This window comes from Biomphalaria glabrata, chromosome 16 (assembly GCF_947242115.1).
Source record: "Biomphalaria glabrata chromosome 16, xgBioGlab47.1, whole genome shotgun sequence".
In the NCBI taxonomy this organism is placed as follows: Eukaryota; Metazoa; Mollusca; class Gastropoda; family Planorbidae; genus Biomphalaria; species Biomphalaria glabrata.
Genome location: NC_074726.1, coordinates 26,597,555 through 26,621,136, shown reverse-complemented (window position 1 = coordinate 26,621,136; position 23,582 = coordinate 26,597,555). Strand labels below are relative to the sequence as shown.

Below are 23,582 nucleotides of genomic sequence, written 5' to 3'. Positions count from 1 at the left end.
CTCAATGAAGTCGTGTTAAAAAAAAGATGTAATTCTAAGATATTTAAATTCTGTGGACTTCTTCTTCGCTCTCATTTGACATGTCGGAGGTTTCAGATCAGTAATCATATATCTGAGATGAACTGCTCAGTGGTTTCCAGATCAGGCAGTTCTCCGTATAGTTTTTGTTCTATAGGAGGGTTTGAGGGGCCAGAGTCCTGTTCGGGCCTCTAGATATAATATGCAGCTTTGAAGGACATAGTCAGCATTCTGTTTCTGTTAATTTCTGTGAAAATCGTTAGAAATACCGACCACTCATTGTACCAGCTTCCAGTTTTTTTGTTTGTTTTTTTTTAACTCATGAAGTTTTTTGCAAATTAATAATAAATAGTAAAGTAAATACAGTTAAGCAAAACTTCAACAGTAAAAAAAATTAAACTGTAGACTTACTTTTGCTCTAAACTGTGAGGGGAGATGTCATCATCTGTACTACTTCTGTTCTCTCTTTCCAAAGATGGCGTGTGGCGATATTCCGGTAAAATTTCCGCCGTTCTGAGCCGTGGCACTAATGACACTTGCCTATATCTCTGTGAGAGAAGACGCTGAGGGGAGATAATCTCAGCAGGTGTAAGAGGCTTCAATTCTGGCAATCTGTAAATTTAAATGAAAAAAAAATTATTGTAGATTATACCATAAAATAAATATAAATAGAACTAAAGTATTTAACAGTCCAACACTAAAACTGTACCTAAAGCCCCACTGCAACTGAGACTCATGAGCTGTTACGTAACGAAACTTTTAAACACAAAAAAACAGACTTAGCTTTAGATTGCTAGAAACCTGACATAGGCTTCCACTCCCGATCTTAGACACGCTCTACTAACGACATATGCATACACACACCAGGAGTTGTTTTTTTTTAAAAACAAACCTTATATCAACTTACCCTGCCTGTATGGCAAACATTTTAAGGAAATTATTTCTCCCACACCCATTCTCGGATCAAATAAAATTATCTAATGTACCTAACAAAACATAGATGAATACAAAATGAAGTTGACTAATTAGTCAAGACCTTTAAGTGGTGAGCTACACCATGGCAGAACCTACGACGCCCGCTATTACTGTATCAGCAATCGCTGTTCTTTTGGACACATGGGGAGGGGAGGAAGAACTGCAGTTTGGGAAAACTAATGCCGAGGCTTTCATCTGATGTCTATGAAATGATCCATAGTCGCTTCACAGCTGACTTGTCTATTTATTCTTAATTTGCATTTTTACAAAGTTTAGATCTATCTACTGTCTGTCTGGTAAAAATTGTGTACACGTTATTTCTCCCACACCCATTCTCGGATCAAGTTGGAATTTTACACAATTATTTATTGTATTTAACGAAACATGAATCAATTAAAAAATTAACCAATTAGTCAATAAATTATTGGTAATTTGTGTTTTTGTTTGATATATCGAGAAAGGGAAATAATGTATACATTAATGAGAGATATAGTTGTAAATGTGAATCTTTTTTCCTTTGTTTTAGGGGGAGAGGAAGGGGCATAAGAGGGAAGTTTAACAGAAAAGGGAAGATAATTACTTCGGGAAAATAGTAATTAAACATTGAATCACAAGTTTCTGTTGCTATCCTTTCATGGAAATCAAAACAATTTTTTTTTTGTAGTTTTTAAAAAGCGTTTTTTTCCTCTCGTCAACATATACCTTAACCCTAAGCCTAACTCATGGCTCAGTTTGACTCGCGATACAATGGATGCTCCCGGATCAGAGGCGTATGAGGGGGGCAAAGGGCACGATGCCCTGGGCGCTACCCTGAAAAAGGGGGGGGGGCGCCACACGTAGGGAGGCGCCAAAAAATAAAAAATAAATATTGTAGATATTTCAGTTAGGTAATACATTCTAAGGTTATTTGTATTATCTTATTATTAAATACAGTTTATTTATAAGCCTTTATTTCTATGTGATGTTCATGGAAAATGGGAGTGGGGGGGGGGGGCGCCCATAAGGTTTCTTGCCCCGGGCGCACGTTCTGCTCACTACGCCTCTGGCCCGGATGAATCATTATTTTTAAAGTAATAATGGTAAAATGTTTTACATGATTCTGATGTTCCTTCCGAATCGAAGATAATCTACTTCCTACTCCAAACCTCCCGCAGTATGGGGGGGGGGGGCAACGGATAGGGTATAACCATGAAACCAGGGACATACAGTGTTCTTTAAAAAAAAAATCGTAGGAAGGGAACAGAAAATTTGCAATAACAAATAAAAAGGTCATTATGTGCATGCATAAAAGTAAGAGAAAGAGTTTATTTGGTTTTATTGTGCATTTTAAATTTATTTGGGTTGGTCGTGCATAATAACTTTATTTGGGTCAATTACGAAGTCTTATATCAACTCACGCTGTCTGTCTTCCTGTCTGTCTGGTACGATTTCTGTACACATTATTTCTCCTACACCCCATATCGGTGCTACAAGCAGACGAGATTATTTTAATCAGACACCAACACAAAAGTCGTAGATTATGAGAGCTTTAATCCTGTTCAACGAATGATATCCCCGTACTACATTTTTCCATGTTCACACTACGCTGTTCACGTTGCACGCCCAGAAATTTTGCGCAATTATTTCTTGCACCTGAAAAAAAACAAGTATATTTTTAAAAAATCAGTTAGTTAATTAAATATTTATATTGTTACGATCTCTCTCCTAATCAGGCCTTCTGCAAACACTGCTAAACACAACACAACACATCAACACATCAAGAACTTGACAAGGCTCCAAATAATCTGGTACTTTAATAAGGGTCAAATAAAACAGCCAATATGACACAATTGGCAACACAATCACCTACTACAAAGTTAGATTGTATATCACTTTACTAAACTCATAAACTCTACTGTCTCTTCCTGGACTCGTACGTTTCACTGGAGGACTGCACCAGGACCGACTTCATGGTCGACTAACAGTCCCAGTCTCATCATTCTCCGGTCTTGAACTGCCGCTTTCTTACACAAAGTGTCTCTGGTCTGCGCAGGCTTATGATCAGATAACCATAATACGGGCGCTATTCACGTGCAAAGTTCATGCCAGTACTGTCCCTTGCCTTTCAATATAGCACGCTAAACTGTTTTACTGGCCTGTGTCACCTATGTCAGCTAATCACACACAGTTAACCCTTTTGCGTCGCGAATAGGGTTATAACAATATTAATTGTTTTATTTGGCATCAAACAAGGGAAATAAATTAAATCACCAGTAATTAATTGACTTATTTGTTGTGTTTCATGTCTAGTCTATGCCAATGAATAATTGTGCAAAGTTTCAACTTGATCAGAGAACGGGTTTGGGAGAAATAATATGTACAAACGTTTAACCAGACAGACAGGAAGACAGACAGACTGAGCTTAGTTAAAAAAAAAGTGTTTGTTGTGCAAATAGTCTCACCTGACGACATATTCATAGCCAAATCTTCCAAATATTTGTTCCACTTCCTTCACTTCCGATTCTTTCTCTACAAACCCATCGTCCGAATCTAGAAGTAATTTGGGCAGACGATAAGGGGTGGAACTCTTCTCCGAGTTGTCTGTCGCACTGTCACGTGATGTAGACCGAGAACTCTCGTAACCAGAACTGAACTTAGCAATCCTAAAACAAAAAAAAACAACAAAAAAAAAACAAAACAGAAGCTAGAGATAAGAAAAAAATAAATAAACAAAACAAAAAAAAAAATTAGATTCTAGATCTATAATGCACCGACTCCCTAATCCCTTAATGAGTTTCTGGTTTGCATTTTGTTCTTCCCCCTGGGGGTGTTATGGAGTGTGTGTGTGAGTATGTGTGTGTGTTTCTATGGTGACGCGAAAAGAAGCTAGCGATTGGTTGGTGACTATACAGTGTGAATGATGCAAGTTAAGCGGCACTGTCGTAAGCTGTCTTGGGTAGACCAGACTACTCTAGAATGCCGAAGTGAAAAGACGTGCTTTTGTACTGAGTTAGATTTTGTTCAAAGAATCATTTTTATTTTATTACTAAAATCTACTACATGTATTTCAACTCAAGTTGTATTTATCTATTTTATAATGAAAGTTACATTTAGTTGTTTGTTTGTTTTTTTCACAAAAAAATTATTCAAGGTATTTCAAGCTTTATAAGTTAAAATATAATACTACCAGCAGTTTGGGGCTACAAGTCAACGACCGACATCAACAGATGGACACAGACCATCCTGACCAAATATACACCCTGGACAGTAGTTTAAGCATTGCTGATTTAAATTAGGCCATAGGTTTCAGACATTGCTTCAGAAATGAAAACTACTACGCTATAGCTCATTCTATAGCTGGGCTGAAGGGTACCACCTTATAATTGGCGTATCCTAACTCCGAGACTTAATATATTGAATACATCTATTTAGAACAGTTGTTAAACTTGTCAAGGATACGTTACATACTTCTAGACAAAAATAGAAAAAAAATCGTATTAGGCTAGAATAAAAAGTCTTAGTAAATCCATTTGACTCTTTGTGACGCAAAGTGCCGGATATCAAAACGTGGATACATAGGGCACAATTCTTATGTTGAGACCACATTCTCGTCAAGCTTTAATTAAAAATAAACACTTTCACTTCTTACAATACCTCTTTTCATGTCAGAACTTTATGGAACCTAGAACCTGAGACCTGGACGTGGATCTCAAAAACGGCTCTAACGATCTTCCTAAATATTTAACAGTTGATGTAAATCGATGAGAAAAGTATTACTCTCCCGTAGGCCACACAGGGAAAACTCTAGTTTGAAAGTTATAATTTTTCAAAGTAAATAAAAAATAAATTTAAATTTGGCAAGAGAACTAAATCTAGACCTAGATCCAGCATACTTTCGCATTCTTGAAAGGAATATCGCGTTCGGGAATTTCCGATTAACAAGGCATTATTGATTCAAGAGTTTAACTAATTAATGTTCAGGAAAATTTTGCGCATCGTCTTCTGAGTCTAGATCTAAAGCCTATCATCGGAATATTATAAAGTGTAGTAGATCTATACATTGGCTTAACCAGGATTAAGGGAGGGGGGGGGAGGTAGGGTAACGGTAAGTGGTAGCGTAGTAAAAAGTTCAATTCATTCAACGTTCGCTGTTTACGTTGTATCACTAGCGGATCCAGAAATTTGAAGTGGGGGGGGGGGGGGCGATTTTTTTCCAAACCCTAACCCTAACGCCCAGTAAACCCTAACCCTATGCATAAACGTGCGTACACACACACACATACACACACACACACATACATACATATATATTTATATATATGTTTATATATATATATATATATTAGAATTATAAAAAGCAGCATTTCTCAACCTTCAGCGAAAAACAAAACAACTGGGGCAGCGCTATAAGGTTCTCTTGTGGGGTTCTTGCTTTTTTCACTGCAGAAACGTATTCTCCTGACAAGTACAGCTCTTATTTAGCAATGGATTTCGGGGCGAAGCCCCGACGCCAAAAGCGTTTTCTTGCATTCTTCATTGCAGAAACGCATTCTCCTGACAAGTACAGCTCTTTATTCATCAATGGATTTCGGGGCGAAGCCCCGACGCCAAAAGCGTTTTCTTGCTTTTTTCACTGCAGAAACGCATTCTCCTGACAAGTACAGCTCTTTATGCATCAATGGATTTCGGGGCGAAGCCCCGACGCCAAAAGCGTTTTCTTGCTTTTTTCACTGCAGAAACGCATTCTCCTGACAAGTACAGCTCTTTATTCATCAATGGATTTCGGGGCGAAGCCCCGACGCCAAAAGCGTTTTCTTGCATTCTTCACTGCAGAAACGCATTCTCCTGACAAGTACAGCTCTTTATTCATCAATGGAGTTCGGGGCGAAGCCCCGACGCCAAAAGCGTTTTCTTCTTTTTTCACTGCAGAAACGTATTCTTCTGACATCTACAGCTCATTATTCATCAATGGAGTTTGAAACTCATTATTCATACTATTAAAAAAGGACCTTTTGAATAATGTTGTACTTGAAAATTATTTTAATATGAATTTATAGGCCCTTAATACATTGCAAATAAAACCGATTTGTTCCTTGAAAAGATAAGATACCCCACATATTTAGATTTTGGCTTTGGGGATCGCCGCCGAAAAAAAAAATTATTCAATAAATAGTATTCAATAAGATTGCAATATAAATTGTGAATTATAGTCCCAAATTTATTTAACTAGAAAATTATCAGATTGAGTAAAGGTTGGTAAAAGGCGACTATGAAAACATTATTTGAGTTTATAACTCATCTCAATCATGGCTCTAATAGTGAAAAATTTCGTTTGAATTCTAACTTTTCCAATGCAAAGTCTTACTTAAAATAATTATGATAAATTCATGTAAAATTAAATAAACTCTGTCTGGAAATGAGAGGAGCGGTAGAGTGAAAACGATTAATCCTCGCTCCTTTAATAATTTCTGCTAAAGATTGCATTTGGCATTAAAGAATAGGGGTTGGGCGACTCAATATAAGAATTTAATTTATAGTGTATATAAATTATGGTGACCGGTCACTTCATCCCCGGTCACTTCATCCCCGGTCATTTCATCCCCGGTCACTTCATCCCCGGTCACTTCATCCCCGGTCATTTCATCCCCTGGTCATTTCATCCCCTGGTCACTTCATCCCCCGGTCACTTCATCCCCCGGTCATTTCATCCCCTGGTCACTTCCTCCCCCGGTCACTTCATCCCCTGATATTTTCATCATCTGATAATTTTATCTAACAAATTGTAATTTTAAAAAGCATTAAATGAGCAATATTTAATGTATTCCTTTTTTATTTAAATGACAGAGAGAGAGAAAGAGATAGAGAGAGAGAGAGAGAATCACACCCTAAATATACATGCAAGATTATTTCCAATAAGCATTCAAACAATTAATTTTAAGGCTATAGGAACCTCATCATGACGGGTATGTTCACATAACTAGAGGCCCCCACCAGTTTCGATATCTAAAGTGAATATCAATAAACAAAATACATACTTACATATACATGCAGAAATGAAATATCGATAGAAACAAAGTCCTATAACACAATTTGTAACTTTAATGTTTATAAGGAAGACCGCCTTTATTAGAAAAAAATAAAACCTTATTACAAGGCTAAAAATGACTCGCCCATTTTCAAGAAAGAGCGATTGAAAAATCAAATAAAGTGAAACATGGTCGTACTTTCACCACAGCTTGGCCTTTGATGATAAGTTATCAGCGGCACGGTCATAATTATTGTAATCGCACTTCTATCTATCAAAAGATTCCCACTACTTGCACCACACCTTGGCCTTTGATGATAAGTTATCAGCGGCACGGTCATAATTATTCTAATCGCACTTCTATCTCTCAAAAGATTCCCACTACTTGCACTACACCTTGGCCTTTAATCATTACGCTATAGATAAGTACACATCCAGATTTACCATATAATATTAGATTTCTCATTAAGAATACAAAGTGGAAGAGGAAACACTATAAACGCATTAGTAATATGTCATAAAATGTAAAAAAGAAAGCATTCTACATAATCATATTTATATATAAAATATTTAATTGGGGATGAAATGACCGGGGGATGAAGTGACCGGGGGATGAAGTGACCAGGGGATGAAGTGACCAGGGGATGAAATGACCGGGGATGAAGTGACCGGGGATGAAGTGACCGGGGATGAAATGACCGGGGATGAAGTGACCGGGGATGAAGTGACCGGGGATGAAGTGACCGGGAACCATAAATTATGATGGGGGAAATGCGATTGCATGTATCGCCCCACCCTCCTTGTACAACCCTTTTTCATTTAAATTTACTAATGATACAATTTGAGATTAGATTGTGGTATGACATAATATACAATGGGTCACATATCAATACGTAGTTTATATTATATAGATATTCAACTAATTTTGTTCACAAACTATGATTCTCCACAAAAATAGGACCGCCCCCCCCCCCAGCATTCAGAGGGCTAGAGTGGGGAGGGCAGTACATGCAATTGCCCCCCCCCCCCTCACACCACCGAATCGGCCAAAATACCAGAAAGGGAGCGACATAATATAAAATGTATATATTAATTCAACTAAATTTGTTCTCAAACTATGATTTCTCCATAAAAACGGACCGCCCCCCCCACTCAAAGGGTTTAGGTGGGAAGGGCAGTAGAGGTATTCGCCCCCCCCCTACCAATCGGCAAACACGACATAATATAAAGATCGGTTAAAAAATCAATAACAAGTCTACACAATATAGATATTACATTGATTCTATTAGCAAGCTATGATTTCTACAAAAAAATTGTACCGCCCCCCCCACTCGAAAGTGTATGGGGGGGGGGGGGCGGGATTGATACCATCGCCCCCTCCCGACCCCACCAATCGGCCAACATACTAGAGGGGGGGGGGCGAAATAATCTAAAAATAGGTTGAAATATAAATAATTAGTATTTATTTTTAACCTAAGTAATAAATTCGTATACAAATTGTGTGAATTCTGTAATAAAAATCGCCCGTCCCCCCCCCCCTCCGGGGGGGGGGAGTCGGCCGAGTGGGGGGGGGGCGATCGCCCCTACCGCCCCCCCTGGATCCGCCAGTGCGTTGTATAACGGCGGGACTGCCTTTTTAAAAACGTATTTTTATTGTTGTTTTGTTTACATCTAAATACATGCTATATTAGTAATAAAATATATGGATAATAGAAAATAGAGGATTAGTAAATTTGATCTTATTTCCTTTTTTTGACTTTCATTTTAAGATGCATAGTTTTGTTTAAAAAATATTTTTAAATGTGTATGTTTTCTCTTTAAGAATGAGGCTCTGTGCGGCTTAAATCCGGCACTGGTCACACCACGTCTTCTATCCACAATCCATAACTAATTACACAAGTCAGCACAAGGTAAACTTTGTCACCACGTACCAATCTAAAAATTTAGATCGGGCTCTAGGCCTAATTATCTAAAAAATGGAAAGGGATGTAGACAATAGAGAGCTGTTTTTCCCACGCCGCCTGATGAGAAAATATGCAATTAGAGTTTAAGCTAAACTGGAATATTAAAAAATGAAATACAAATGGAAGATATGTAAACATTCGAAAGCCAAACGGACTGCATTTAAAAAGTTTATTTTAAATGCTAATGTAACTTCTTTTAAATACATCCGGGAACTAATATCAACACGCTCTGGTAGAAAGTTTGTACACGTTATTTCTACCACACATAATATCGGATCAAGTTGAAATTTCGCACAAGTATTTCTGTGTTTGACAAAACAAAAATCAATTAAAAAAAAAAAATTAACCAATCAATTAATTAACTATTGGTAATTAACATTTCTTAATCCATACGCTAGAATAAATTCATACAAATGCTCCTTCTTCAAAAGCCCATTAGAGAATGGAATGGGTTGCCTGAATCAGCCACGAAAACCAACGATTTAGCAGATGACTAGATTGACACATGAATGCGTATAACGTAATTATCTTCTTCTTTCTTTTTTTTTTAAGTAACGACTGTAATATAAAAGATAAGATAAGATTTTGTTTTGTATCGAATAGGGAATAGAATGGATACGTGGTAAATGTGGTGGTATAATCTGTATTAGTCACGTTAAGGAGGCTAGGGCCCTCGAGTTTTGATTCAAGTCTTAACTTAAAAAGCGATCATGGTAACATTAACTCCTTCTCTTCTAACTGACGATACCAACGTTGATTCTAACAGAATGTGGTAAATAATTACGGAGAGAAAGAGTTAACACAGACACCCCTTCTCCCGCCCCCCAACCACCCACCTTTCCCGACTGGTCCAGGCGAGTGATAGGATTATAGCGCACTGAGAGAGCAAAAAGCATAAAATACCTTTACAAAAACACGCACAAAAAAAAAAAAACAACAAAAAAACAATTGGTTATAATAATGCTAATCGCACATATTTATTATTGTTAGTCTAGAATATTCTAGATCAGGGGTTCTCAACCTGTGGGTCGCGACCCCTTTGGGGGTCGATTGACGATTTGCCAGGGGTCGCCTAAGACCATCGAAAATATGGATTGTTATTGTCTACTCTTCTATTGCTGTGTGTGTGTAAGGGGGAGGGGCCCGGAGGAGTCGCGGCAAAGTGAGGAATCGTAAAAAGGGGTCGCCGAGCTTATAAGGTTGAGAACCGCTGGTCTAGATCTACTGAAAATTTAATTACAAGACTGATTCAAACTAATTGATATAATTACACTTACACTCATTTTTTTTTAATTTACATTTTTCTTGTCCACACTGACATTAGTCATAAACAATAATGTCGGTGACAAGTGACATACTGTTTCGAAGAGCGAAAGTTCACTCATTGAACCAAAATGAATTTGTAAGCAAGAATGGAATGTAGGCCACTGTGGCCCACCAGCTGGGAACAAATTAAAGTCACGTTTTAAACTACAACTCTGCATGGGCTGGGCATATCGATTTGTTCATTACCTTTGTGACTATTGATTAGACCAGTAACGAATTCGACGTTTCTTCTAATTTCAACAGTCTTGTGTCCTAAATAAACCCATTATTTTTTGTTTTTACCGTTCATGCTTTTCATTGTAATCTGGCCTTGGGGCACTTAGTATTGATTGATATATCCGCATGAAAGAATAGATCTACCTTTTCTGTCAGTTACACTCAAGAAATGTCAGGGACGGACTGACTATATGGGCATTTGGGTAAATGCCCAGTGGGCCGGTAGTAGCCATCGAAATGGCCACACGACGCTACTAAGGCATATATCAAATTGGTAAAGGTTTTATAATATTCTCTTATAAAAAGGCCCTCTGAGCGAAATGTGTAAGACTCTACAGTGTAATACTATTTTAATTTAACATATTTTCCGAAATAATGTAACAGCCTTCATCCGTAGGCAGTGCTACTAGTAGGCGTCATCCTTTAAGGGCCTACATACTTAACTATTAAAAAGCAACATAAACTTTATAAAGCCTATAGTTCTAATAAAGATATATAGAGTTCACTGTATGTATACATATCAATACATTATCAAACTAGACTAGACATGGATGCCCATCATATAATATAGAATTTGTGGCCGGATTGTATAGGAAATGCCCGGGCCGATTTTGACACACAGTCCGCCCCCTGCTTCAAGATAACATAGGTAAACAACTAAACATACAAAAAAAATACTTTTTCAAAACAAAACTTACGTAAGGGAAATAACTTCACCTCAACAGCCATATGACTCATTATTGTAGTATTTATTCACACTTTTCTATATAAAACAAAATTATTTAATTATTTAATTACCCCTAATTAATAAAATAATTGGTTAATTTTTCGATGGATTCATGTTTCGTTAGGGACAATGATTAATTGTGCAAAGTTTCAACTTGATCCAAGAAAGGAAAATGAGATAAAGAGCATGTATAGAATCTGTACCATACAAAGAGACAGACAAACGGAGTGAGGTGATAAGCTTTGTAAAGAGCATAATGAAATAATAATTTTAAAAAAAGCTTATCTGAGAGGAAGAACTCCACACTACCAACTATATCACTCAATAATGTAGAAGTTATTTTTTACATATCAAACAAAATCATTAATTGTCAATAATTAATTGAATGATTGGTTAATTTTTTAATTGATTCGTGTTTTGTCAGGTACAATAATCAATTATTTAGTGTTTCGACTTGATCCGAGAATGGGTGAAGGAGAACTAATGTTTCAAACTTTTTACCAGACAGACAGACGGACAGAGTGAGTTGTTATAAGCTTTGTAAAAACCAAGGAAGGCCCTACTTTATATCTCAGCTGCTAATCCCGAAGTTAACCAGTTCGATTCTTGCTTTCCTGATTCCGGATTTTATATCGACGAAACAAATGTATCAAAGGATTGTTTCGTTTCCTGAGATTTATAAATCCTATGAGATTTAAACCCATAGACATAAATAAATATAGACTGGTCGATTAAAGAGTTTTATGAAACGAAAATTTGTGACTTGCAATTTTGTGTACTTTATTATACAGCATTTATGAGCAGTATAAAAGTTAAGTATTCATATCTATTTCAGCCATAACCTATATAAGTATTACAATATTTTCACATGTGCTTTTTTTTTAAATCTCTCAGCGTGAAGATCATGCAACGTTTCAGAATTCGGAAATCCGACAACAATAGATGTACATGTTTTCAAGTTACATGAAGTTACTTCCTTTTGCCAATCTATATTTATTTATATCTATGTTTAAACCTAATACTTCTAAAACAACAACTCTCGCTGTAATAAGCTATGCCTCGGTGTACTTGGTATTAGCTTAAGGAAAGAAAATACAGTTCAGTGTTTGGACTAGATAAGGCACTAATCTAATCGAGATAATATGGGTCCAGATATTATATGTCAGTGGCTAGATATGAGTAGTAAAGCGTATATGATTGTCGAATTATACAATCAAAAGTAGATCTATATAGATGGTGAGACACTGGGGCGGACTGGCTACATGGGCATTCGGGCAAATGCCCGGTGGGCCGGTATCGAATGGGCTGGTCTGGTGGTGACCAGAGAAATTTAAAAAAATATTAAGACAACTAAAAAAAATAAGTGACCGCAACAAGAAACAGATGTCCGAACAAGTTTTTTTTTTCCTTTTTTGGACAATTAACTTTGTTTGAAATTCAACAAGAATATCAAAATCTCTACACCATTTCAACTGTAGGGCCTACTTATTATCATTTGCAAAACGTTAGACCGTATTTTATTCTAATTATGCACAAGCGACATGGACTTCAACACTGGCTTTGATGTCTTCGAAGTTGTGTATGGTGGATCATTTTGCTGGTCGGCGTGGACGTTTGATGGCACTTGTAATAGTAGGCTAGTAGGCACTAACAAACTTCTTTCTTGTCTGTTTAAATGCCTACTTTATTCATGTTAGATCGTCCATTTATATAGGCCTAAAAGGAATTTAATTATATCTGTTCATTAGCACATTCTTTCGACATGTCAGCAACGTGGGTTACTGGGTTTACAATAACGAGACGGGCCTGACAAAACAATCACATTTAATATCACATGACTCCCATTTGTTTTTATTCCCTCCTCCTCTCTCCCCCCCCCCCCCCGTCCTTCAATGTTCCCATCAACCGAAAGAGAGGGGTGAGAGAGGAGGAGCTAGAAACCATTGACGCAGCAAAAAATAGGGGCCACAGTTAGATCCATTAGTTACAGGTTCTATATAATTATAGCTTTCATATATTTATAGCATGCTCAGAGCGCTTTGTTCCAATCTCATTTGTGGACCAGTGGGGAGGATAGGGGTATCTAGGAGTTGGTTTTCCGTGCTGCCTTTAGGCGTTCAGTAAACGCAACTTTGCCCGAGTCGGGTGTCGAACCAAGCCAAGCTCGCACTTAACCTCTCGACCACGCTTCCCACAATTACTACGAAGTAACTTTAAGACAAAGCAGCGAAATTGCAAACCACCCAGCTTATTCAAAGCTCAGTATGGGTATGAGTTCTTCTTTCTGTGTTTTGTAAAGGGAAAAGTAAGTAGGCTACTCTTTTGTTTATTTTTAATAACACTTAGGGCTTACAAAAATAATATTGTATGTTTTTAATTATCGAAATCTAGATCTAAATCCAAAACTTTTTTTTTTCCTGTTTTTGCTAATGTAATTGATGGCGCAAACTTTTGTATCCTAGTATCTACTAGTATGAAGTCATTAATGATGGCAACAATGAACTGGGTCAGCCATCTTTGTTATTGTTTTGACTGTAATCTTAAATCTTGTGTTTTCTATAAGATTTGGGTTTATTTTTTTATTTTTATTTAGTAGCTAAAAAATATGCTAGATCTAGGATTCTAGATATACCGGTATCATCTAGTCCTAAGTCTATTAATTAATTAGACTCACAATCTAACTGCTAGAAATAATTAATATATTAATATGACAAGTTAACTAAAGTTCAATTTTTAGTAATAAACTAGATTATCTATGTAGGCCTATACTGTATAACAGTATAACTGTATAGTTTTATTTAATAGTTATTTATATTGTTTCGTGGTCTTACACAGTGGCGTAGCTAGGGTAGAGGAGGAGGGGGAGAATAATAATAATAATAATCTTTATTGTCCGTATGGAAATTTGTCTTACAATTTGTGCATTACACCAAACAAAAAAAAAACATTATAACTATAAGAAACCAAAGTGTACATTCACACCAGACTCACTCATAATTTACATGTGACAAAGTTTATATCAGAATGTTCTTATTTAATGATTTGATTGCCAGGGGAACAAAAGAGTGTTTGTGTCTGTTTGTCTTTGCTATCGGTGTCTTGTATCTCTTTTGTGATGGTAAAATCACAAAATCCTGACACAAAGGGTGATTCTTTATTTCGAGAATATGAAAATCCCCCAGGACCCCAACTTGAGGGGGCTCCCAAATGAGCGTTTTTTACATTAAAAATTAAATATTAGCAAAAATGCAGGATCCCCCAAAGAGGCCAAGCACCCCATGCCCCCACGCGATGGGAAATTCATAGCCATGCCCTTCGCATTACAAATTATTTACCTAGCACTGAAAATTCTAAATAGTATATGTAGACTAAGAAAAAGAAAAGATAATTGAACTTGTTGATATGAGAACATGAACTAATAAAAGTTTCATAATAAACGACTTTGTTTTTTTCTTCTCATTAATCTAGTTATAATTGCAAGGTTAGTTGCACTTTTCCATGACAAAATTTTAGGAGATTTTGGAGTTTTTTAAACGATGAAATGTATGATGTATATACAGGGCCGGTCCTACAGATTGCGGGGCTTTATGCGAAATGGATTGCGCGGGGCCCAGTCGGGGTAGGGATAAGGATAATACGTGAAATTAAAGATTTTGCAATAGAAAATAAATTTGTCTATTCCATTTTATTCATTCTTTACTGAGTACAAAATCACCCCGAAATGACATTTTAGTCTGTTTTAAAGGAGATTTGCATGAGTTTTCAAAATATTTACGGGCCGATTTTGATACCCAGTCCGCCCCTGGTGAGACAGTTGGAGAGCTCTTACTAAGGCAGCGGGAAAAACATTTGAGACTCAAAGAAAAGCCATTATTGAAGACAGGCGCAAAAAAACGGAAAGAAAACTTAAATAGACTGCCAGCAGACAACGGATTTGTCTGCACGAAATGCGAGAAAATATGAAGGTCGCAACTGGGCTTGCGTAGTCATGAGAAACACTGCACTCATCCTTAACCTTCGGAATCGAAGACATGGGCCACCGAGGGAGTGGGGTCCCTATGCTATGTCTTTTGTCGCCTATATGTAAAGCCTGCACTGGTCAGTACTTCAACTACTAGTCAGTAATGCGATTAGGTCTAATAGGTTTGTTTTTAAATTAATGTTTTTCTTGGCATGTGTACACATTACTATTGCCAAAAGAAATGTTTAAACGTTTCTATTTCCACAATAAATGTATAAACATGCTTGCGTAGATTTACACGTGCAACTCAACACACAATACTAAATTTGACTTCACTGTCACTTATCTCCCTTTAATTCAGTGGTGCTGAGCGCTGAACCGTTTTAGTAACAAACGCAACAAACATGTAGACTCGGCATACAAAGAAATGTATTTTAATAACACTTTTAAAAGTAATAACATGTCTATGTTTTGTCTAAGGAAAATTTTTTACAAGTAAAACAAGATATCGTTGAAATATTCTTAAAACACAATTTTACTTAATTATCAAACAAAATATATTTTTAAAATACTTTTAAAACTTTATTTAAAAGGTAAGCACCGCAGAATCACTGACTGATATCAATACTGTAAGGTTTATCTCCTTTTTCTATAAAATTTTAAAATCAATTACCTCTAAATGATTAACTAATGGTTTAATTGTTGTTGTTTTTTTTTATTCATTCATGCATTGTCTTCAACTAGGAATAATTGTGCGAAATTTCAAGTTAATCCGAGAATTGGAAATGGAAGACGTGTAAAATAACAGACAGGCGGACGGACAAAGTGAGTTTATATACATGTAAAACAAATAAATAAATAATAATAAATATTTTTCTTAATTATTTAATTTTCATTCACATTTACAGTTAAAAATATAGATCTGTGTAATTTAAGACATGATATAAGCATACCTATTTCTTACTATCTATACATATAATTCTCTTCTTCGCTCAAGAGTTTGGACGAGAAGAAGAAGTAAAGGAAGGATCACTCTTTTATTTCTGCGGATAGAGTTATTCCACGAACTTTACGAGCCTTGCGTGTAGTCATACAGTATATCATAAAAATTATATTTCCTACTTAGATCACACTCAATAGCGAGAATTAACAAATGTTTCAATATATCTACGAGAATGGTTGGACTAAAGTAATTCTTCTTCTTTCACCAGATTCCAAAAGTTACGGGATAATGCCGTTTTTTTTTATCGCGTGTAGGATTGGCATTTTCCTTATTGAATGACACCCAAAAATGACAATTGTTGTCTAGATCTATATATTTCAGGAAATTCGTATGAGTTTTCTAAAGATAGAGTTAGCGCGGGTCCTATGAAAGTGCGAGGCCCACTGCGGTTGCATAAGTGCGGAGCCCACTGCGGTCACCTAAGGCCGACCCTGCAACATAGAGGCGTATGCTACGCCGCCGGTCGACTAGTTTCTTCTAAACCAGAAATAATCGTGCAAACCTTGAAGATCATGTCCTAAACTATTGTTACAAATGAACAGTGATAGGCAGAGGTCACTACCTGTGACCCCGGCGAGATGATAGAGGAGCGAATGATCTCTGGACTCTAGGCGTATAAACAAAGACAGGATGTGACGTGTCCTCACGTGCTGTTCCAGGGGACGAGCAGATCTAAGAAGGGGGCAGTGTTACAAATGAACAATGACAGGTAGAGGTCACTACGTGTGACCCCGGCGAGATCACACAGCAGTAGAGTCGTCGTTACTGTTTGTCACAGCTTTCCTATTATATAACTATATAGAATCTACCTTAGGTCTAGATACGTCTAGGTGTCCCTGGTTCAGTTCCAGTTAACGAAATAAAACAATTAAACCACTAGATCAAACACATAAACTTCATTCAGCTTTACTGCATATCACACACGCTGGTCTCTCTCTCTCTGATCAACCTCTGACAACAAGACACACTTTCGGTCATTCGCGCAGAATGTAAAAATAGATTATACATACATAGTATACACACATTCATCCGTGACACTGTTGTCTACTGTGCGAGACAGTAGAAGAGTGATGTGATCGACTCGGTGCAAGTTAACTAGGGTAGAGTTAACTGGAGTGGACTATAGTCGTTAAAGTCTATACAGCGAACTACAGTGGACTAGATTCTTTACAGTCGATGTAAGATGTGTACGACTCTGATTTCGGTAGAGTTGAGTACGATTCGGAACTCGGCTCGATGCAAGTTGAGAAGAGATGAATTGCAACGAAGTATAGCTAACTGTAAACTGACAAATATTGTACAGTCTTCTACGCTACATGTTACAGTGACGAATTGTAAGAGTTAAAAGTCAATAAAGTTATATGAAGCTGAAAGTTGAGTCGTCAAGTTCTTAGCAGTGTTTTTATTTGTGTGCCTACTAATACATTTAGCCAGAAGATTCAGAAAAACCTAACAATATTTATACACAATATTGTCTTATAGTCTTACCTTCTGTTGCTTAACTTGTGATTCCTTCTAATGGATGTCAACATATCTTTATAATAAGAATATGAAGAACATGACCTTGTATAGCAATAATTTAAAAAAAACAAAAACACATACAACCAAAAAAGAAATAATAATAGATTTCACAAAGAGACTGTCTATTCTGAGCCTTAAACTGGTCTATATACATGAAAAAATCCTTGCGGTGTTGACGTCAGTATATATTCTTCTGTTCTCATTGTTATGAAAAGGTGCCTATCAGACGTGTGTTCGGGCTAGAGAAAAAAATGTGGGAGGGGAGGACGTTTGACTACAGTTGAACCAAATCAAACCCTGTGATTGAATACTGGGGGTTTATAAAAACAAAGGCACAGAAATCAATAAGTCGTACATTGAAGTATCGATATCTACACTGTTTGTAATTCTACGCCCAATGGATCTCGATTACAGAGGGATACTATAGCCGTCAATATCAATGGTTTTCAAATTTTACAAGCCCGATGACCATTTGTACATGGTTGCTGACCAACAATGGCAATGTTCTTAAATGATTCCTTCAGTTCTGGCTGAAGTAGTAGCTTTTATCTATTTTACCCGATTTTTTTCTGTTGTTCGATAAACAACAAAACCCCAATCCTTTTCAAATTTAAGCCATTGAAAGTTATTGACACTAAATTGCACATGATCTATTGAAAAGCAAAGGCTTTGCGGCTGGGTATATTGAATTCTTGTAAACTTAATCTCATTTTCCTTCTTTAAAAAAAAAAATAATATTCTTATTTAAGTTAACAACAAAATAGCTTATTTTAGAGTTTTTGAAGGGTAAGGTGCTGGTTTGACACTTTGCCGTAAATCTGGAACTGCTATAAGCGGACACTTCTTAACCACGACAGTGTTGCCAACCGTGAGATTCACAGAGTGCCCTTAAAAATGCGAAAAAAAATGTCAATAATTTGTTGGCCTCCTTCAGTCGTAGAACGACTCTGGTTCATCTCGCACACTTCCTCGTGTGGCTGTGGAGCCCTATTTTGGAGAGACACTTCCGTCCACAAATATCGCAGGTTAAGGTGGCTTTTGCTTCGGTGGAAGAGGAGCTGGCCATTTTTCGTATTGTGCGTTTTTCTTCCTGAGCTGAGACCCATGTTCTTTCACTGTCCATAGCTTTCTTGGTCACTGTCTCTCTCCATTTGGTGCGGTCTAGAGCTGTGTCTTCCCAATGGTCAGTATTAATGTTCACTGATTTGAGGTCCCGTTTTATTACATCTATGTAACGGAGGTGGGGGCGACCAGTTTTTTTTTGAGCCAGTCGCAAGTTGTCCGTAGAGGATGACTTTCGGGATGCGATTGTCCTCCATCCGGCGAACATGTCCAAGCCAGCGCTTGTTATTATACAATAATAGTATGATGGTAAAAGCGTAAAATTTCTGACCTGTCGAATTTTGGATATTTCGTATAATATCTCTAGTATAATATCTCTAGTATAATATCTCTAGTATAATATCTCTAGTATAATATCTATAGTATAATATCTCTAGTATAATATCTATAGTATAATATCTATAGTATAATATCTATAGTATAATATCTCTAGTATAATATCTATAGTATAATATCTATAGTATAATATCTCTAGTATAATATCTCTAGTATATCTCTAGTATAATATCTCTAGTATAATATCTCTAGTATAATATCTCTAGTATAATATCTCTAGTATAATATCTCTAGTATAATATCTATAGTATAATATCTATAGTATAATATCTATAGTATAATATCTATAGTATAATATCTCTAGTATAATATCTATAGTGGTGGCACACCCTCTCCTGGAGTCCCCGAGGCAGTGGCCCTGCCTGTCCTCTCTTACATCTGGCCCTGAATACAGCTAATAATAGCATTGTGCAGTAAATAAAAGAACAAACACATAATACTGGAAAGTAATTAATAGAACGATAAACAAACAGAAAAAAAACAACAACGAGCCACTGTACTGAACCAATCAGATGCTGGGATACAATGCAAGCAAGCAACCAATCTTGTGCTGTTTACCTTATGAGTAAGCGCATAAAGTTTCTGGCAGAGACATAAGTTATATAGGCCTACACAAAATGCATATATTATCTATTCGGATATATCCACCATGGGCGAAGCCAGGGGGGGGGTTCTTGGGGTTCAAACCCCCCCCGAAATGAAATCCCCCCCCCGGGGGGGGGGGGGAGTCGGAATTTAGTGACTGATTTTTTGCTTTGATTTTGTTTATTTTACGTGAGATTTTAATACTAAACCATTACTTGCCCTAGCACAACCAAAGGGGTTTTGAGTTTAAAACCCCTTACCAGGGGGGTTCGAGTTTAAAACGCCTACCAGAGCGGTTCGAGTTTAAAAACCCCTACTAGGGGTTTTGAGTTTTAAACCCTCTACCTGGGGTTTTTGCAGTTAACTCCCCCTCTTCTATAAAACAAAACAAAACAAAATGCAAACGAAAATCCCCTAATTCCAAGAGCACAGTTAAGGAAGATTTTGATTTTAAAACCCCGTCTAAAATTTACGATAAACCCCCTCTTTAATATAAAAAAAGCTAATTACGCACTCAAAATGTTATGAGCGTAGCTAAATGGGTTTTGACTCAGTTTTGAGTTTAAACCCCACTTCAGTGGGGTTTGAAGGTAAAAAATACCTCTTTTTAATAATAAAAAAAAAGCAAATTATAGGCCTACACTAACAATGTTATGAGTGTAGTCTATGGGGTTTTGAGTTTAAACTCCCCTCCAGTGGAGTTTGAAGCTAAAAAGTACCTCTTCAATATAAATAAAAGAAAATTACTCACTCTAAAATCTATGAGCGTAGTCAAAGGGGTTTTGAGTTTAAACCCCCCGCCATCTTCCGTGAAAGAAAAAAAGCAAATTACGCACTCAAAATGCTATGAGCGTTGCCGAAAGGGGTTTTGAGTTTAAACTCTCATTCAGAGGGGTTTGGTGCTAAAAATAAATCTTCAATATAAAAAAAAAGCAAATTGCACACTAAAATTATTTGAGCGTAGCCAATCCAATCGGGTTTTTTTTTTTTTTTTTCAAGTTTAAAACCCCTCCAGATGGTTTTGAGTCTAAGATCCCCCTACAGAGCATTTTGAGGTGGAAAACCCCCAACAGAAGATTTTGACGATAAAACTTCTCTTTTCGATATAAAACCTAAAGCAAACTACAGTCACTTAATTCCAAGAGCGTATTCAAGAGAGGTTACACATTTTTACCAGTGGCAGGGCTCCATTAATAAACTGCAGTGAATAGTCATCTACCGAAATCGAAAAACACTAAATATAGCTCAACAAAGATGGCTAAGACAGATTTCAGGAGTCAGTTATAGAGATCGGATCTAAATCAAGGAAATCCTATGCCGAACTGGGAGTCGACCCCTTAGTAAGATTGTGAGAGAACGACGCATGAGGTTTGCGTGACATGTTCTCCGACAAAATGAATTACGCATAAGAAGAGTTGCAATGATATCCTAGTACAACTTGACGCCACTCATTCATGGAGGTCCTCATGGTAGGTGGGAAGAGGCTTCAGACATTACCAGTGACATATTTTTATGGAAACTGCTTGACGTCAAATGCTCCGAACGGCGTGGGCGGGGTCTAAGTCAGTAAGAATAGCACATTAGGTTTTTGAAATAAAACTTTTTAATAGCAGGAAAATGGACTGTAGATACCTCAGAATATACATTTTGTTGGCTTTCAATACCAGAAATAGTACTTGGCGGCGGGGCTTCGCCCCGCGCTGGGGAGCTCCTGGCGCTCCCCCAGACCCCCTTGCTAGTAATGGCGGGGAGTCCACAATTTTATGGAAACAACTTGATGGCAAATGCGCCGAACGACGAGGGAGGGTCTAAGTCAGTAAGAATAGCACATTAGGTTTTTGAAACAGAACTTTTTAATAGCAGGAAAATGCACTGTAGATACCTCAGAATATGCATTTTGTTGGTTTTCAATATCAGAAATAGTGCTTGGCGGCGGGGCTTCGCCCCGCGATGGGGGAGCTCCTAGCGCTCCCCCAGACCCCTTTGCTAGTAATGTCGGGGAATCTACAATTTGTTCACTAACCCATGGAAGAACCTAGGGCACAATAAACGTCTTCCGAAAGAATGAAGGGTCAGAATGTAATAAGATTATGTACACACACACACACACACACACACATAAATACATATAATTTTTTTCCCGGGGGGGGGGGGGGGGGTCGGAGGGGGGGGGAGAAAAAATTCACCCCCCAAAACCCCCCCCCGAAAAAAAATCCTGGCTACGCCCATGATATCCACATATGTTATTTTATTTAAAGTTACCTTCCTTTAATAACTTTTATAGGCAAACTACAGTAATAATTGTAAGATTTACAACGGTATGTTATTCGCTTATATATTCTGACGACAGTAACATATTTTAACAACTATCAATATACAAAAGCTGCTAAGTAAATTTACGCCAAAAATTTGAAACAATTAACTAGCGTATTTTCGCGCATATAACCCTCGGGTTATACAAGTTTATACACAAGAATGACAGAAGTGCGGGGTGTACAAAGGTGTGGGGTTTACAAAATTTATTTTACTCATAAACATAACATAAAGTAAACTATGGAAATACAGGTGGCTCTTTATACCTCCTATAGTTCAATAAGTGGTTGTGAAATGTACATTGGAAAGCTTTATAAACATCTCATTATAAACCTCAAGAAAACGAAGAGTACCGATGTTAGTACTGTATGTGCCTGTAGTTTACGTCAAGTCACGCTTTACACATGCGGGGTGTATAAGGGTGCGGATGTACGATTTTGTTTTTATTCATCTTGTAATGTGTGCGGGTGTATACGCGTGTGCGGGATATAGCGGAGAAAAATACGGTAATCATGGTCAAATTTTACTTTCCATTGCAAAAGTAAACAATCCATGAATTATTTGAGCCTTATTTTTTTCGTCCTGAGCCCAAGCGCAATGAACCCCTTCTGGACATGGTTGCTACATTTAATTTACATGTACCTTTTTTCTTTCTTTAAAAATATGATGCTTTTAGATTTACTTATATTTATAATATAAGTGCATTTGTGTTGAAGAGGGGCGGGGGCCTTCACCCCGGAGGTGACGCCTTCACTGTCTATGAATGGGACATGCACAAGTAAACAAAAAAAAAAAAGCATTAAAAAATATTTAAAAGAATAAACAAAGCTGATATTCAGAAAAGTTGTATCAATTAGTTTAGATCAGTCATTTGTAATAGATCTAGGTTAACAATAATAAATCTGTGCGTTCCCAAATATTTCTACCTGGCGCCGCCGCTGCCTATTGTGCAAAGAGCGCATTGCACGCAAGCTGCCGAGTGTAGGGGCGGTTAAATCATTATGCCAAGGTTCCTTTATTATTTTTTTAAATTGGTTTAATAATAAAAAAAAAATTACTTAAATATTTTATATAAATTCTAATGATTCCTTTATCGTTTGAAAATGGGGGAAAAAGGGGGGGGGGACGATATTCTTACAACAAGAAGTTATTTTGGAAACTTTAAAAAAAAAAAAAAAAAAGAGCCGCGCTGGAGGGATTACCATTGGTTTTTCCATAGACGCCGACTCATTTCTGGCCTTATTTTATCGGCCTGTTTTTAATATTGCTTCAAGTCGAATAGCCCGCACTGCAAGTAGATCTAGTGAATAAGAAGGTTACAAAGATAGTTTGTGTCGAAACACAAACTCAAAATTGGCCCCGAAGTGGACCTCCCAGACAGGCCAAAAAATGCAGGTTTCAATATTTTCAGAAGAAACATCAGAATGATGTTCTATCAAAGACCAATGACAGAGAAGAATGGAGAAAGAAGGTTGACAGATCTTGTGTGGTGCCCCAGCGGTCCAGCAGAC

General features: G+C 37.1%; 1 protein-coding gene and 1 long non-coding RNA gene across 4 annotated transcripts in view; one reads left to right on the top strand and one right to left on the bottom strand.

Moving 5' to 3' along the window:
* Positions 1 to 23,582, top strand: part of LOC106074255 (uncharacterized) — a 72,299-nt gene that overhangs the window by 11,594 nt on the left and 37,123 nt on the right. For both annotated transcript variants that reach the window (XR_008775282.1, XR_008775281.1), the window contains exon 2: positions 8,820 to 8,907. This is a non-coding gene — a long non-coding RNA (uncharacterized LOC106074255). The remainder of the gene's footprint in view (positions 1 to 8,819; positions 8,908 to 23,582) is intronic.
* On the bottom strand, positions 413 to 18,005 carry LOC129923331 (uncharacterized). 2 transcript variants are annotated; one of them, XR_008775273.1, is made up of 3 exons: positions 17,004 to 17,158; positions 3,435 to 3,635; positions 413 to 630 (listed from the first exon to the last, which is right to left on the bottom strand). XR_008775273.1 is itself a non-coding variant. In XM_056013695.1 (3 exons), the coding sequence occupies exons 1-3, from the start codon at positions 17,724 to 17,726 to the stop codon at positions 426 to 428; spliced, it is 450 nt and encodes a 149-aa protein (XP_055869670.1). In that variant the 5' UTR covers positions 17,727 to 18,005; the 3' UTR covers positions 413 to 425. The 2 variants fall into 2 exon arrangements, 1 of the variants encoding a protein (XP_055869670.1); XM_056013695.1 differs by lacking the exon at positions 17,004 to 17,158 and adding an exon at positions 17,683 to 18,005.